The 14,777-nt window shown below is 38.8% G+C and overlaps 1 protein-coding gene across 21 annotated transcripts in view; it reads left to right on the top strand.

Moving 5' to 3' along the window:
• Positions 1–13,513, top strand: part of APBB2 (amyloid beta precursor protein binding family B member 2) — a 170,867-nt gene extending 157,354 nt beyond the window's left edge. For 19 of the 21 annotated variants that reach the window (XM_040064026.2, XM_058420591.1, XM_058420586.1 and 16 more), the window contains 6 exons: positions 3,484–3,598; positions 6,138–6,225; positions 7,106–7,189; positions 7,674–7,789; positions 8,561–8,740; positions 9,358–13,513. In XM_040064026.2, coding sequence (XP_039919960.1) covers positions 3,484–3,598; positions 6,138–6,225; positions 7,106–7,189; positions 7,674–7,789; positions 8,561–8,740; positions 9,358–9,525 — 751 coding nt within the window. In that variant the 3' untranslated portion in view covers positions 9,526–13,513. The remainder of the gene's footprint in view (positions 1–3,483; positions 3,599–6,137; positions 6,226–7,105; positions 7,190–7,673; positions 7,790–8,560; positions 8,741–9,357) is intronic. The other 2 variants (XM_058420587.1, XM_058420596.1) reach the window with 1 other exon arrangement.
• Positions 13,514–14,777: the final 1,264 nt, after the last annotated feature.

Below are 14,777 nucleotides of genomic sequence, written 5' to 3'. Positions count from 1 at the left end.
AAAATTAAAATTACCTTTTATGTGGTACTTCTTCTCTATAATCCTGTATCAACTGAAGTGCTGCACTTGTGTTATAAAATTTCAAGAGTATACACGTTTTTTTGCAACACCATTCTCACACTAAACACCTTGCTGCTCTCCCCACTGACATGGAATGAAATTTTACTAGGAGCTGTCATTCAGATCCCACTGTTTTCATGTGCACATACACCCTATGGAGACTGACACTCATCCATCTGATTGTTAACCCTGTGCTAGCTCTCTATTCAGCCATGGGCTTTGAAATGGCTTTTTAATGTCTTTTTTCACTTGTTTTCCCAGCAGAATGTAAAGACAGGGGAGTGGTAAGAGGAGGCATTTGCCCTTTTCCATAAATTTCTATTGCAAACACGTTGCTCAGCACTTCTTCATTATCCCAGGGGCCTGTTGCACATAAATCTCACTTAAATGTTAATCAGCTTCAAGTAGCTGCAGTCAAATGAAGGTTTATAGATGAAGCAACCCAGAAGGGATCTCAAGTGGAAGAAGAATCAGAGACTGGCTTCTGGCTTACTTGGGATTCAAGGCTTTGGACAAAAAAGAAGCTGTTCCATTGTGGTCCCATGTAGGGAAACACGAAGCTTTTCCTAAGTTTTATTGTTGCTGTAGGAAGCAGATACTCTGAAATCCTCAGAAAGCCATACCTTTCTTCTCCAAGAGGAACTGTGGAGCTCTGTTTTCTGAATGCCTAGAAGTGCCTGAAGCAAGGCTGCAAGGCTCCTGCTGGCAGGGGAGGAGCCAGCTGCCACCAGTTGGTACTCCATCTCCAGGTCTTGGCTGCTGGGCTGCCATGTAGGGCACTTGTGCAAGCACACAGGGCATCTAGGTGACTTCCGTGAATGAATCACATCAGTGGCACTATCTGTGCACTGCCAGAAGGGGGAAGGATGGCTGGTGTGCTAATTTTGATTGATGATTTGAAAACAGATGGTGCTGGCAGGGTTGAGTGTGATGTAGTACCACAGGTTTACAAGAATTCACATTTCATACTTTGTCTCAGTAGATGCAGGCCCTGATCATCTAAAACTTTAAGTATATTCACAATCCATTATTGTAATTAGCTGATTTACTTTGTTCAAGCTGTTCAGGTACTGAGAGCAAAACACTAGTGTAAGAGTCTGCAACACCCCCACGAGGGTTTTATTAGCTCTCAGTAGTTGAAACTGATGTACTGGCTGGTGTGTCCTTTTCTTCTGTAATTGTATTATACAGCCTTGTTTATGATTGCATACCATTGCAAGCAGAAATATTGACAGGAGCTGCAGGACCAAGTGCTGCAGAGGCTGGGCACAAGCCTCGCATGCAGCTCTGCAGTACTGAGGCAGCGCTTGCGGAACTGGGGCGTGGGCCAGGTGGTCCTGGCAGCTCCTTCCCAGCACCCACAGCCAACCCCTGGGGTTTTTTATATGGCTTCTCATTTCATGTTTTGTAGCCAGAGCTGCTAATTTTTCATAGGCTACCCTTTTCTCTTGGAGTCCAGCTAGGAGTCTTCAGCTTGCTTTTGATGCACTAAGTGAGGAAGAAACCATTCTAAAGCAAGGCTTGGCACATGTCCACATGAGCCAAAAGCATCAGTCTTTTTCCAGGAGCAAGACTGCAGCTGAAACTCAGCATCTTGCAGTGCAGAAAAAGAGAACAACATGCCAAAAGACTCTTGTGGCCGAGGGACTTGGGGGTAGGCTGGAGGCTGGAGCTAGGAAGCCTTGAGGCATCTTCTGTCATAGACAGCGCACCTTCCTGGATTACTGCTTTGTGATTTTTCCTGCAGGTCAGGATCAGCTGGGTGAAACACTATCCCAAAGGATGCCTGTATCTTACATGCTGGCAGGGCAGTGCCGCAGCCAGCGAGAGCCAAGGCAGCCCATGGGCTGCATTCCCCATGCAGGAAAGGTTCAGGTGGCAGCACATTCCACATGCTGCCCCACTGCCTCCTGTCCCTGCTGTGCCCTAATGTGTGCCATTGCAGGTTGGGATGCAGCAAGATGGAGAGGGGCCTCCAGCTTCGCTGTGTTTCTGCATGGTTCTGACATGTGGAATTGCTTTCAGATCTCATGCTCTGATAGTTTTGTGCGGCTTGGGTTTTTTAAGATATTATTCATCAGGCTTCAGGTTGCAAAGCACTCGGAGCAACCACCTGTACCTGTTACTGAGCAGCTCTTATATTGCAAGGGCTCATGAAGAGCAAAATCTGCTGTTCAATTAGACACAGGTACAGTACTTGCCTGCAGGACAGTGTCTGTGTCTTGTGCAGAGCAGGAAGGCCAGCAATCCAATTGCCACAGTCTCTGGTTCTCTCTGGATAGCTTCAGTGTAAAATTCTTCAATTCACTGGGCATTTAAAATGAATTTTAAAATTGGACATCCGTGCTACATTAAATGTTGCTCAGAATATTTACAGACTTTTATATACAGAAATACTTCAGTTTATACTAGGCATGTGGCTTAGGAATATCCCTCCTATCTCTTTACCACAGAGAGCTTTGCTGGTAATTATTTATATGTAAAGCAGAAAGGCACTGAAAAGAGACTTCAGGCATAAGAGGCTGGAACAAGGTCCCAGAGAAATCTGAAGGTAGCAAGAGGGTCAAAAAGTAGGAATGAGCTGTGGTTGCTTGGAGGACATGAAGAAGCAGAGGTGCAAGTGAAGAGAGAGTCTGGTACAGCAAGGATGGCAGCTGGGCAAAGTCAGGCTTCTTCCTGGCTCAGTAAATATTGCTGACTGTTTCAGAAGAGCTCCAACTCTTAAGCAGCCTGAGAACAAATAAACCTAGTCATGGTACTTCCTTCATCCATGCTAGAAAGCTATACTGTGCTGTGGTGACTAGCCAGTACAGTGGGAAAATCTCTTTTGTAGGGCAGCTTTATTTAACTTTTGAAAAAATAAGGTCAGAATTTAGGGCAATTAGTGTGAGCAAAGCTCAGCAGGTTCACATCTCCCTTATGCAACCAGATCTCTAATTACTATCTGCATATTTTAAACACTTCACACAGTCCTTTGAAATACAATTTTTCTCTGACTACAGTGTTGTATGCTGTTTCTTGGGGTTTTTTAGCAGTTATGAGCTGCATATGCTTTCTGTCTTAATATGTAATTCTCTCTCTACTTCATCTTCAATAACACATTTGAGTAAATTTTGCTGTTTATTTACAATTGCATTTGGAATTATGGATTGTAACTTGAGTGAGTTGCATGGTTAGGAAACCGTAATGAGCTTTTGAATTATTTAGATTAAGCACCAAACGTTCGATATATATTTCTTGGGTAAGCAGTTAATTATATTTGTAGACCTGCTTTGTCAAAGGTATGTATTTTATACCTAGAGACCTGAGGCATACACCTGTTAAACTGGAGTAGGACTTGCAGTTTTGGAAATACTACTGATTCTAATGTCATCAAATTTGTTTTGCATGTTTCTAATGTGTCCATTTATCTTGTTTACACAGAGACTTTGCTTATGTGGCAAGAGATAAAGACACAAGAATTCTGAAATGTCATGTGTTTCGATGTGACACACCTGCAAAAGCCATTGCTACAAGTTTACATGAAATCTGCTCAAAGGCAAGTGGATTTAAAATCAGCTGCATTTGTCAGTTCAGAGGTCCCTGAGCCTTATACATGTAATCAGCAGTTGTATGCAGTTTTAGTTTAGTTGATATAACTGGCAACGAGAGACAGCGTAGAGAATTTGTAAGGGAAAAGATGCAAATAGATGGGAATTATGGGAGAGTGGGCATGGAGATTTGAGGAGATTTGAGGAGGATGATATGTGCTTTTGATTTGGCAAGCGTGTATAGAGGCCAAATGCTTCCCTTAATACTAAAGAAGCTGCAGGTTCAAAATGGAAGAAGAACACAGAGGTTCAATTAATAATAACCAATTATGGTAAACTTCATAAATAAATCAGACCTTTTTTGAATGGTGTAATTCAATGGTCTTATCCTGCAAGACATAGAGGAAAATAGTTGCTAATTGTATTTTAAAAAGTAATGGGGTAGAAGGGGTTTGAGGTCCTATAGTTATGTATACTAAAAGATCTTAGGTCCTGCTCTGATGGTGTTGTCCAAAATACTGGGGAGGACTGTTCTTTTCAGTCATTTTGCCTTACAGATTATTACTGGTTATTAATTTTGGTTTTCTTGTATGATCAGTTTATGAGTGTCCTCTGTACAGTCATTCTATGCAGCAGTGACAACACAGCATATCCTTTACAATGGGCAGTCTGAAACACTTTATAAAGAGAAAGTTGAACTAATCTGCTTGAAACTCTTTTATTCTTTTATTGAGCTGTGGTGGACTTCAGAGTGCATCCCGCTTTTTAAAAATATTATACTGTTCATTTTGGTTTTCCTTAAAAGACTTTAGTTTGCGTCACATAAAAAGTGGGCTGTGGAGGTGAATAAGCTTATCAGTTATCCCTGTATAACTTGTCTCTCCTCATGAGTCACAGCTCTTCTAGAAATGCTAGTTAGGAAGCCTTGAGATTTTAAAATTCTGCTGTATGACTGTCATTTGCTTTTTGCATTTTGTCTTCATTCAAGTGAATGGAATCAGTGATGCCAAATCCTCTGTAGTCCGTTGAATAGTCTAAAAACTTTTCAATTTTGCAACTCTGAAGATGTGGTATTGAACTTGTTTGTGGTGTTTCACGCAAGCAGTGTGAGCCTTTGCACAGTGTGCATTACTGGAACCCTGTGGGCAGCAGGGTTATGCCTGAGACAGAAGATAGCCCAGCAACTGTGCAAAACCTGGCAAGTTTGTGTGGGTTTGGGCTCCAGAGGGTGTGCCAGTGGCAGTGCTCAGGGAGCTGCTCAGGTTGGCCAAGGCTGTGCTTGGTGAATTTTCACACCAGCACTGCAGCAGGGGCTGACTGGAGACCTGTTACATTCTTCCTAGTTCTCCTCCAGCTCTCCAATTCACACAGGTATTTACAGCAACTCTATTAAGGAAATGTGCTACACAGGCCCTACTACTACTGCTTTTGTCCAGGAAGGTCAACATCAAGTAAATGCCATGGTAGCTTTACACAGGAATATCAGAAAGGCAGCAGAGCTTGTCACATAAGTAACTATGACGTGAAACTTCTGACATTAATTTTGGATAATAGAACAACTAGGCATTTAAAACCATAGCTAACAGCAACACAGTTAATTCAGCAGTAGATGTAATCCTGATTCAGGGAAGCACTTGTGCTGACATCTTTACTGAGTCAGGTTTTCTTCCTAAGCTAGTGTGTAGAATTTTTCATCGGAGGGGACAGGAATATTCCAATGTGACCCAGCAACTGAAAATACTTTCAGAATATAAAACCTAAAAAGAAAAGAGGGGCAGAGGAGAGAATTTTGCTAGAAGCATTTTCAGACCAAGTGTAATCTGCTGTAAGACCAGGTATCTTTATAGCTTAGTTACAATGAACAGTCATTAACATAAAGAAGCAGATAATGATGCTTCACATATGGGCTTTGGAAAACCTCTGTTAGCTTCCCTGGATCCTTTCTCAGTCATATATATCTCAGCCATCCAAAATGTTTATTTAGAAGTGGGGCTTTATTCCTCTTTTGCTAGTACTACACATTTTGAAGGAACCACATGTTGTATTTTGCATGGGATTTCTAATTGCAGAATAGATGTAAAAATGGAGGAAAAAATTTACACAGCATAAGATAGTTCAGAGAGGAACATGCATAATGAGCACTCTTCTGTGTCTGTTAAATATTTATGTTTCTTCTATATTACTCCTCACTATAATTTTGCTATTGATAAAAATGACTAGATTTTTTTTTCCCTTCTCAACCTCTCTTTCATCTGGCCTTGGACACCACTTAAGTTCTTTATGTAGTCAAGGAATGGTGAATAAAGTGGAGTAAAATTAAAGTTAAATATAACTTTAAATATATATAAATACATATTTAAAATATAAATATATATTTAAAATATAAATATATATTTAAATATAAATATAAGGTTAAAAATAACCTGCATAGTTATGTACTTTCTGACTTTTTCAGATTTCAGAAATAGGGTTGTAATAGGAGTAGATTTGTAGTTGCTGCTGTACTATATCTTTTTTTAAATGCTGTATGATCACTGTCTTTTTCAGATTATGGCTGAACGGAAGAATGCTAAAGCTATGGCTTGCAGCTCATTGCAAGACAGGACAAATGTCACCCTTGATGTTCCTCTGCAAGGTACTGTGTATTACAGCTAGTATCCTCAGGATGGTTCTGTTTTAGATAAGTTTTGTTTCTGATGCAGTTTTTGACAAAAACTGAGAATGCTGGGTGGAGAAGTCAGAAGTGTATTCCTGCTTTTTAATTAAAGTATCTGACTGATTGTAATCTGTTCCTGTATTACTTTAAGTATTTTTCTTGGTTATGTTGACAGTTATGGAGTCCTGCTCAGTTACGTCAACTTGTGCATTTCCTCTTTTATTTTGAAATGCAGGTGGTGCAAACAAAGTCTTACCTATTTGTGGCTACTCAGAATATTGTCTTTTTCAAATCAAAATACCTCCTGACTTGAGACTGCACCAGTTAGCCAAATCTTCCTTAAAACCAGAATATACTCTAGTTACTCATTTGGATTCAGAAAAGCCATAGGGATATTATTCCTAGGTTTCAGCATCTATTTTTAGCAACTTCTGAGGCAAGGGTCCAAGTGGGTTGTCATCCAGCTTTTGCACACTTTACTGCTTGGTAGAAGGAAGTTGCCTTTGCATGACTGTGTTTACCATATTAGCAAGGATGGTATTAAAAGCAGGTTACAGATTTTTACATAGTTATTGCAGTGAAACTTAGGTCTATACATCTCAGAGACCCATTCATCTATATTTTCTGTGTTTTAATATGCCAGCAATATAATGTGATTTTATTCTTAGCATAGACCATAAATTCCTTTAGAAATTATTGAGGTGTGTTCTTGTTAGAAGGAATAAAAATTTCTTTAAATCGATGCAATACCTTCCGAGTACAATTAATGGGTAAACAGTTTTATGTTATTGATGAAATAGAAGTGCTTTTTCCTGCTGTGATTGCTGATTAATAGAAATTGACTTTTGTTCCCATGCAGTAGATTTCCCAACACCAAAGACAGAACTGGTACAGAAGTTTCACGTCCAGTACCTGGGCATGTTACCTGTAGCTAAACCTGTAGGTATGTACCACTTAAGTGAATCCCAAAGTACCTTGCTTAAATTCTAATGGCTCTAACTCAACTGTCAGTGCATGATTTTTGAAGGGTAGCAACTCTTGTGTTTCAGTCACATGAATCAGGCATGAAGACTCCTAATATTCTGGGCATCATATGAAGATGTGTTCTGCAAATAGGGTATTCTGGGAGCTGCCAAGGAGGCAGAGTTCCTTTCTACAGCTTTCTCTGCTACTAATGAGATGGGACCTAAAGAACTGAAACAGTACAGAAGCTAAACAAGATGCTATCCTGCTTTTTTATAAGCCAGAGGAACCTGTTTTGGTTTTCCACATGGAGAAATACAACTTCACAATACTTTCTTCCATGATCAATTAATTTTAATGAGAAATCCAAAACACTCTGTTTTCTATACTACCGTGTGAAGATAAAAAAATCTGTTCTATTTTATATATATTAATTTTCACTGTTGCATTTTATTCTCTTTTAGGAATGGATACTCTGAATAGTGCCATTGAAAGTCTAATGGCTTCCTCTAGCAAAGATGACTGGTTGCCAGTTACCATGAATGTTGCTGATGCTACTGTCACAGTCATCAATGAAAGAGTAAGGCAGACCGTGCTGTTTAAAACACACTTAAAATAATGAGGGTTGAAACCCAGGAACACAGAAATGCTAGTAGGGTTAATTTAAATTAAAGTTAATTTGCTTGTTTTGCATTTTATTTCCTTCCAGAATCTGCAGAGGCTCTTACTGCTTCTATCAGCTTCAGTTTTCTTTAACATTCCAAGCATGTTCTCAGAAAAAAATTATAAGTATTCAGTAGATACTTAAATTCAGTGTTTTCCTTTAAAGGAATTTTGAGCCTAAAATGTTGTGGGTTAAGCCCAAAGTAGTAGCAATCCTAAATTCCAAACTGCATTTGCCTTACTCTTGGTATGGAAGCCAAGAGTAATATAAAAATCTGTGTTACAGAAGAAAATATAGAGCATTTTCCATAGAGTTTAATACAGCGAGGCTTACTAATGTAGTATTTTATATATGTCTTTTGATAAGGTGCTAAACCAATATCTCTATAACATACCAGTGATAGGGGAGCATGTTTTGGAGTCATTATAGCCATGTTGTTTTGTTTCTTCACAAAACAAGCAGCTTCTAAAATGTACAACATTTTAAAATTTTGTGGTAATGCTCAGAGTCTCGATTTTCTGGTGTCAGCCTAGAAGGGGAGATCCAGCCCAGGCCTGAGCATGCTTGGTTTATGCTGATAGATAAGAAGGAATTACAGTGCTTTACCGGGCTATCCTCCCATTGAATCGAAATTGAAAGTTCCACAGAGTATCCAGAAGTAATGATCAATCTTTGATTCATGACCAGAATGAAGAGGAAGTCATGGTGGAGTGTCGTGTGCGGTTCCTGTCCTTCATGGGGGTAGGCAAAGACATCCACACCTTCGCCTTCATTATGGACACAGGGAACCAGCATTTTGAGTGCCATGTTTTCTGGTGTGAACCAAATGCAGGCAATGTATCAGAAGCTGTTCAGGCTGCTTGTATGGTAAGTGGCCTCCTTCAAAGGCACCTAATAGCACTTTAGATTTTCACTGCCTCCATAAATGATCATTTTTTCAGATTTGCAATTATATTAATTTCAAGACAGAGAAAAGAAAAACAAAAATAGGAATTTATATTATGATATATTTAATAAATTAAATTCCAAACATTTTAATGTTTGATGTGCCAGCTTGGTGAGCAATGTCCCTTTAATTATTTTCTCTCCTAACCTCTGCAACATCTATGTAAATTAGAAATCTTTTTCTTTCACCACACAAGTTACCTAATGCCAGAAAAAACGTTTTGCTTGGAATTGTGCTATGAAATCCAGTGGTAATATAATGAAGAATAATCCCTTTTCAAGAATAACTGAACCCAGAAAACTTATTTTTCAGTTTTCAAATGGGTATTTATATGATTTAGTATCTGTTGTGTACTAATGGACAGTTTATGCCCAATCATTGTCAGACCAATTTCCCATTAACTTAAGCTGAGCTTTTTGTCACAGCCAAAACAGAGGTTTGACTGTATTTAATGAGAAAATACTGAAAGTTTATTTTAAATGGTCTGTGAAGTTACTTGATCCAGTAATGATTGCAGAACGGCTTTGTTTTGTTGCAGTTACGGTATCAGAAGTGCTTAGTAGCCAGACCTCCTTCACAGAAAGTTCGGCCTCCCCCACCTCCTGCAGACTCGGTGACCAGAAGAGTTACAACTAACGTGAAAAGAGGAGTCTTGTCTCTCATTGACACTTTGAAACAGAAGCGTCCGGTCACTGAGATGCCATAGCAGTGTAAGAGAGAAGACTCTCCTACCATTTGACTGAAGATAACAGTAGCTACACTAGGAAATGAACGGACGATGTCTGACCTTCCATTTCAGTTGCTGATGCTTTCTCTTCAGAGAATTTTCCCCTATCGAAGCAATGTTAGACAAGCATGTCCTCTCGTTCTTGCCACCATCGTGTGATATGAAAAGAAGCATGAATAATTTTTTTGCTGTCATTGAGTTACATCATGGGCAATGGAAGGTCTGTTTGATTGTAAATACATGAACATTACTTAAACTCACACAAAAAAGAGAATATGGCCACGTCCCTCCTAGTGAACTCATGCTAAAGTCCTTGGAGTGAATGATGCCTGAGTTAAAAGTTTCACCTTCTTGAGCTGGATTTTTCACAAACCAATCTTAAATCCTACAGCACTTTGCTCTCTTCAACACTGGAATAGGATCAAGTATTAGCTACAATTGAATTACTGTAGATTAAATACCAAGGTTTTTTTTTTTTTTACAGAACTACACCTGTTTTAAATTGTTTGGCAGCATTGGTCTAGCAACTACTTTAACATCTCCCTCACATGTTTTTAAGTCCTAGTGTCATTATGTCATGTTCTGATTACACATGGTTTTACAGAAGAATTGTGTTTAAAACCAAACGATGAAAAATCCATGTGTGTTTTCAGTAATTGAGTTGCAGGGTGATCTGCTGAAGCTTCTCAGCTTTAAACATACAAATTCAACTGCTGGCTGTTAAATTTATTCTCCTAAATCTATCATTAATTCATCAAAAACACTGCTTCATGGAGGGCACAAACCAATCAGGAATAAGAAAGAAGTAGTTAGTGCTTTTATTGTCTTACAACTGTTATAGAGACTAAACTATTCCATACCTTTTCTATACAAGTGTTTGATGAAATGTTCAGTTCAGTGTCTGGTTGCATAATTCCCCCTTTTTTTTTGTTTGTTGCTGAATACTTAGCATGCCAGAAGAACAATTACATTTCTTGTTATTTACAAAATTTCATTAAATTTATTTTACTTTTAATGCTCTTGTAACAAAATAAGAAGAGAGTTGTTTTTTAACATGATAGTGTTTCAGGTAATTGGATGTCAATGCTTTTGCTCCAAAGACTTCATCTAGCTGATCTGCTTTACACACCTGCTGACCCTCACAAATCAGCCCAACATTGCCCTCAAAATTGTACCTCAGGCTAATTTTGAAATGCAGTCATGCATCTTCAGTCTTTCCCTTTGTCATCTTCTGTCTAAACCTGCAGATCGGTACAGATTTTGGAAATGGAACATTAACTATGTTTAACTAGTGTTAAAAATGTTTTCCTCCATTTATAGCTAGGTTCCAAACTGTAACTGTCTCCCGAGTCTGCAAATCTCGTCATACTCCAATGATAAAGGAGGACTGGCAAAGTTTTTGTTACAATAACTCTTTTTTTATTTTACTTATCAAGAGACTGTTATAAACAAACTATTTTATTTTTTATTTCCTTGTTTGAAGAAATTAATGACCACACCTGGCAAAGTAACTTAGGAACACAACAGGAAAGGAATGATGATTCAAGAAATTTCTGCATTGAAAAATGCAGGAAAATCATTACTAAAGTCAGCATGATGTATGAGCAAGCGTCAGGTGAAGGCTGCCTATGCAACTATTGTAATTAAGTTTTGCCTTCTACAGATCCCCCTGAAGAGCTGATCCTCTATGGATCTCAGATCTCTTCATGACCACAATTCTGCACCTCAGGCACTGAAGCAACTGTTTCACCTCTCAAGGCTCACGCTCTTGCCACCTCCTTTGCACCACCTCTATAGCCTGTACAGCTGGAGAAGCTGCTTACGCTGAGTACACAGGGAGAGCTGCAAACAAACCCACCCTCTTTAGCAGTACCTGTGGTTTACCTGACCACAGAGCCAAGTCACAAAGCATGGGGATGGCAGCTCGCATATAGCTTCTCTAGTTTCCAGTACTGATCCCAGTCACCTCTGTTAGGATCAGTGTAAAACTCACTTCCTCTCAGAGAATCACAGAGCTGTTTGGTTTGGAAGAGACCTCAAAGGTTGTCTAGTTCCAAACCCCTCTCGGGGGGACGCTTTTCACCAGAAGAAGTTGCCCATCCACTCTGATCTTGAGCATTTCCAGGGATGACTGCTTTCAAACTGTGGTGGCCAACACTCTACCCTTGGGTAGGATTGTGAAGTTAAGAGATAAAAGTTTCCTTGTTTGTCATTGTGCTAGTGATTCACATTTTATATTATTTTAAGTTAAATACTTTGACAGCATTTTTTTAAAGTTCCTGCTGACAACGTCATGATTTGGGATTGGCAACTGTTGTACAGCACTGAATTAATTTTATACAGTATAATTTAATTTTGTCATTACATCTGCACAGTGCTGATTCTACCCAAGAGAGATCTAGACTCTCTTTAAACCAACACTTAGCAAACAGCAGTGTAAAGCTTCTACATCCATGTTATTGAGGCTAGGAGCATCTGGTTAGCTTTCATTAGCAATGTGTGCAACTGCGGGCAGGGCTGAGGGGAAGACAGAAAAGGATTTGAAAAGCTGTACATCACTTGCCAGTGTGTGTTTTAAGAGGTTTATGTCTGTTAACAAAGTGCTGTTGATTTTGCAAATATTTAATGTGTGCTCAATGATCTGACTATTTGTGGCCTTTTTGCTTCAGTAGAGCTCCTTATTCTCCAAAAGATTTAATATACAGCCAGGTGTTTGCAGAATCAGAGCCTAATACTGCAATGCCTATTATCTTTCGTTTCACAATATATTCAGACACTCTTTTTTTACCATGGCCAAAAAAGTATGTATGGGATGTGTGTGTGTTTGAGCAACTACAACTGTTCTAGTTGATGTTACAGCAACCCTTCGGTTATCTATGCATTTTTTTATAATACCTAGTGATTCTGTAGGCTGGCAGCCATGTTCACTATGCCTTGTATGTCTGATGCCATATTCTAACTTAACCTGTTAAATACGGCTTAAAATATTTTTATTTTATTTATTCTATTTTTACTGAAATATCCTCCATTATTATGTTGATGTATTGTCTTTACTGGATGTGCTCTTGTAATATTCTCCACTCTGTATCCTATAGGTTGCCTTAAAAAGAGGCAGGCTTTGTAATTATTTGTAGTCACATTTTTATTGAAGTCTGTAGAAGAATCATGTAAAGCAAACCTAATTTCTTAATTTTTTTCAATGCAAGTAGTAAGTTAGAGGTATCACGTGTCAGTCAATCATGTCATTAACACACTCCCTTGCAAAAGCAAGGAGATTTATATTCACAGGCAATGACATAGATAAAAGCCTTTCTTTTGAAATCTGTAGTGTTGGCTGTAGGTTTTATTTAAGCCACTTACTGCTTCATTTACAGGGGAGCAAGGAGATATGGGAGATGCAAGGCTATGGAGACCACCTACAGGGTGGGAATAACAAAAATAGCATGGGAATGGCATAGAATCCATTCTCAGTAAAACAAGGTTGAGTTATATAATACTTCCTGTGCAGTCACCTGTACCTGATAGAAATATTATGCCCTTTAGTGGCAGAGGGAACAATTGTGGAGTTATCTAATAGCTTACACCAGTTCTCTGTCTCTCCTAAGAGTTCTTAATTTTATCAAGCATTTCATGGATCATTTATCCTGGAATCTAAAAATGTTAGTACATCACCCATGGAAAAGAGAACATTCTCATTTCAAGAGCCAGTACGGGCTCAGCATTTCAGCGTTACTCCTTTCTTTGCCACGTTAATTAACACGTTGCCACAACGTGTGCTGTCCCGTCAGCCAATACAGGTTTGACTCAACAGCAGTAAGAAAGAAGGAACCACACCCCTGTTTATTAGCAGAGCCCAGTCTTACATAAAAGTACCTGACTGACAACAAAAAGGACAGTTTTCCCTGCTGTTGACCACTTCTCCACATTTAAATGTAATCTGTTCTGAGAATAAATTTAGCTGCGCAAAGTGATTGTCTCAACTGTTACTGCTCTGTGAAACTGCGAAATTATTTTGTTCAAAATGGTGGTTGAGGGAAGGAAGAAACATACTGGTGGTTTAGAGGCAATAGCAGTACAATAAAGAGTTTTGTATCTATAAAGCTGAATCAAGAGTTTCTAGTAGAATAGTCAACTGGATTACAAAAAAATAGTTGCATAAAATACAGTTTTACTGTAAAAAGTCATTGAGTGTTGTAGGCATCTACCTAGAAGCCATCTGAAGTCAGTCCCAGCATGTTGCCACCACCCAGATGTTCCATGCTTACAAAGTAAGCTGCTGACCTGCAGTTGAAATATTCACTTGTCAAGATACTCTTGGTAAGACATCAAGATCCTTATTGGTTTAACCACCATACTGTGTCAAAAATGCAAATTCCTGAAAGCAAGATGAGGCCAAGTGTGGGACATCATGGCACGTATTATGTAAGTCGCCCAGAAATTCTGTTGTTAGACACATACATGTTGTTTTACAAGTAATTTTAACTTTAATAATGAATGAGGCAGTTATTTATTAAAAAAAAAAAAAAAAAAAAAAAAAAAAGAAGTAACTGCAGAATCTCTTTTATTTTAAGCACTTAACAACCATACTGGGAAAAAAAAACATATCCATACTGTCCATTCCTTCTATCCAACATGTAGAATCTCCTCCTACTAGATGGTTTTGAAATAAAATAAGAAATTCTGTTTTTCTGGTTCTACACATGGCACATGTATGGGTCTAAATCTATCCTTACGAGTTTGTTCACAAATAAGAGTAGAGTTTGCCGTGTTACTGGAACAGGTAAAGAGCATGGATTCCTCACAGGGATGTGCACAAGGTGAGGGATGTCTTTGTGTAGGACAGCTGACTCAGATTAAAATGCTAAAAGAAATTTTCACTGATGCAGTGAAGCAAAGATGAACAAGAACCAGCTGTCTACACTGCTAGTGTAACATCATTTATATCCTTTCTTATAAAGGTACTGCTGATCCAGTGACACTGACTGGTGCGGGTGAAAACAAAATGGAGATGTTATACTTTTCTCTGGATGGGTTTAAATCCAGACCCACATGTCAAATCAGTTAAGTTCCACACTATATTGGTGATGCTCCTGCCAACGCTCTTGCCAAGTATCTGAAACGGTTGCATAGAGGAAAATTTCTGGACCACAGCTAGTTTTGCTTTTCTCTATTTCTCTATTGCTGTGCTCTCTCTATTTCATTTTCACAAGTTCTAAATACAAATCAGATTT

Source organism: Hirundo rustica, chromosome 5, assembly GCF_015227805.2.
Source record: "Hirundo rustica isolate bHirRus1 chromosome 5, bHirRus1.pri.v3, whole genome shotgun sequence".
Taxonomy (NCBI): domain Eukaryota; kingdom Metazoa; phylum Chordata; class Aves; order Passeriformes; family Hirundinidae; genus Hirundo; species Hirundo rustica.
The sequence above is the reverse complement of the archived record's forward strand: the minus strand, read 5'-3'. Positions and strand labels throughout refer to the sequence as shown.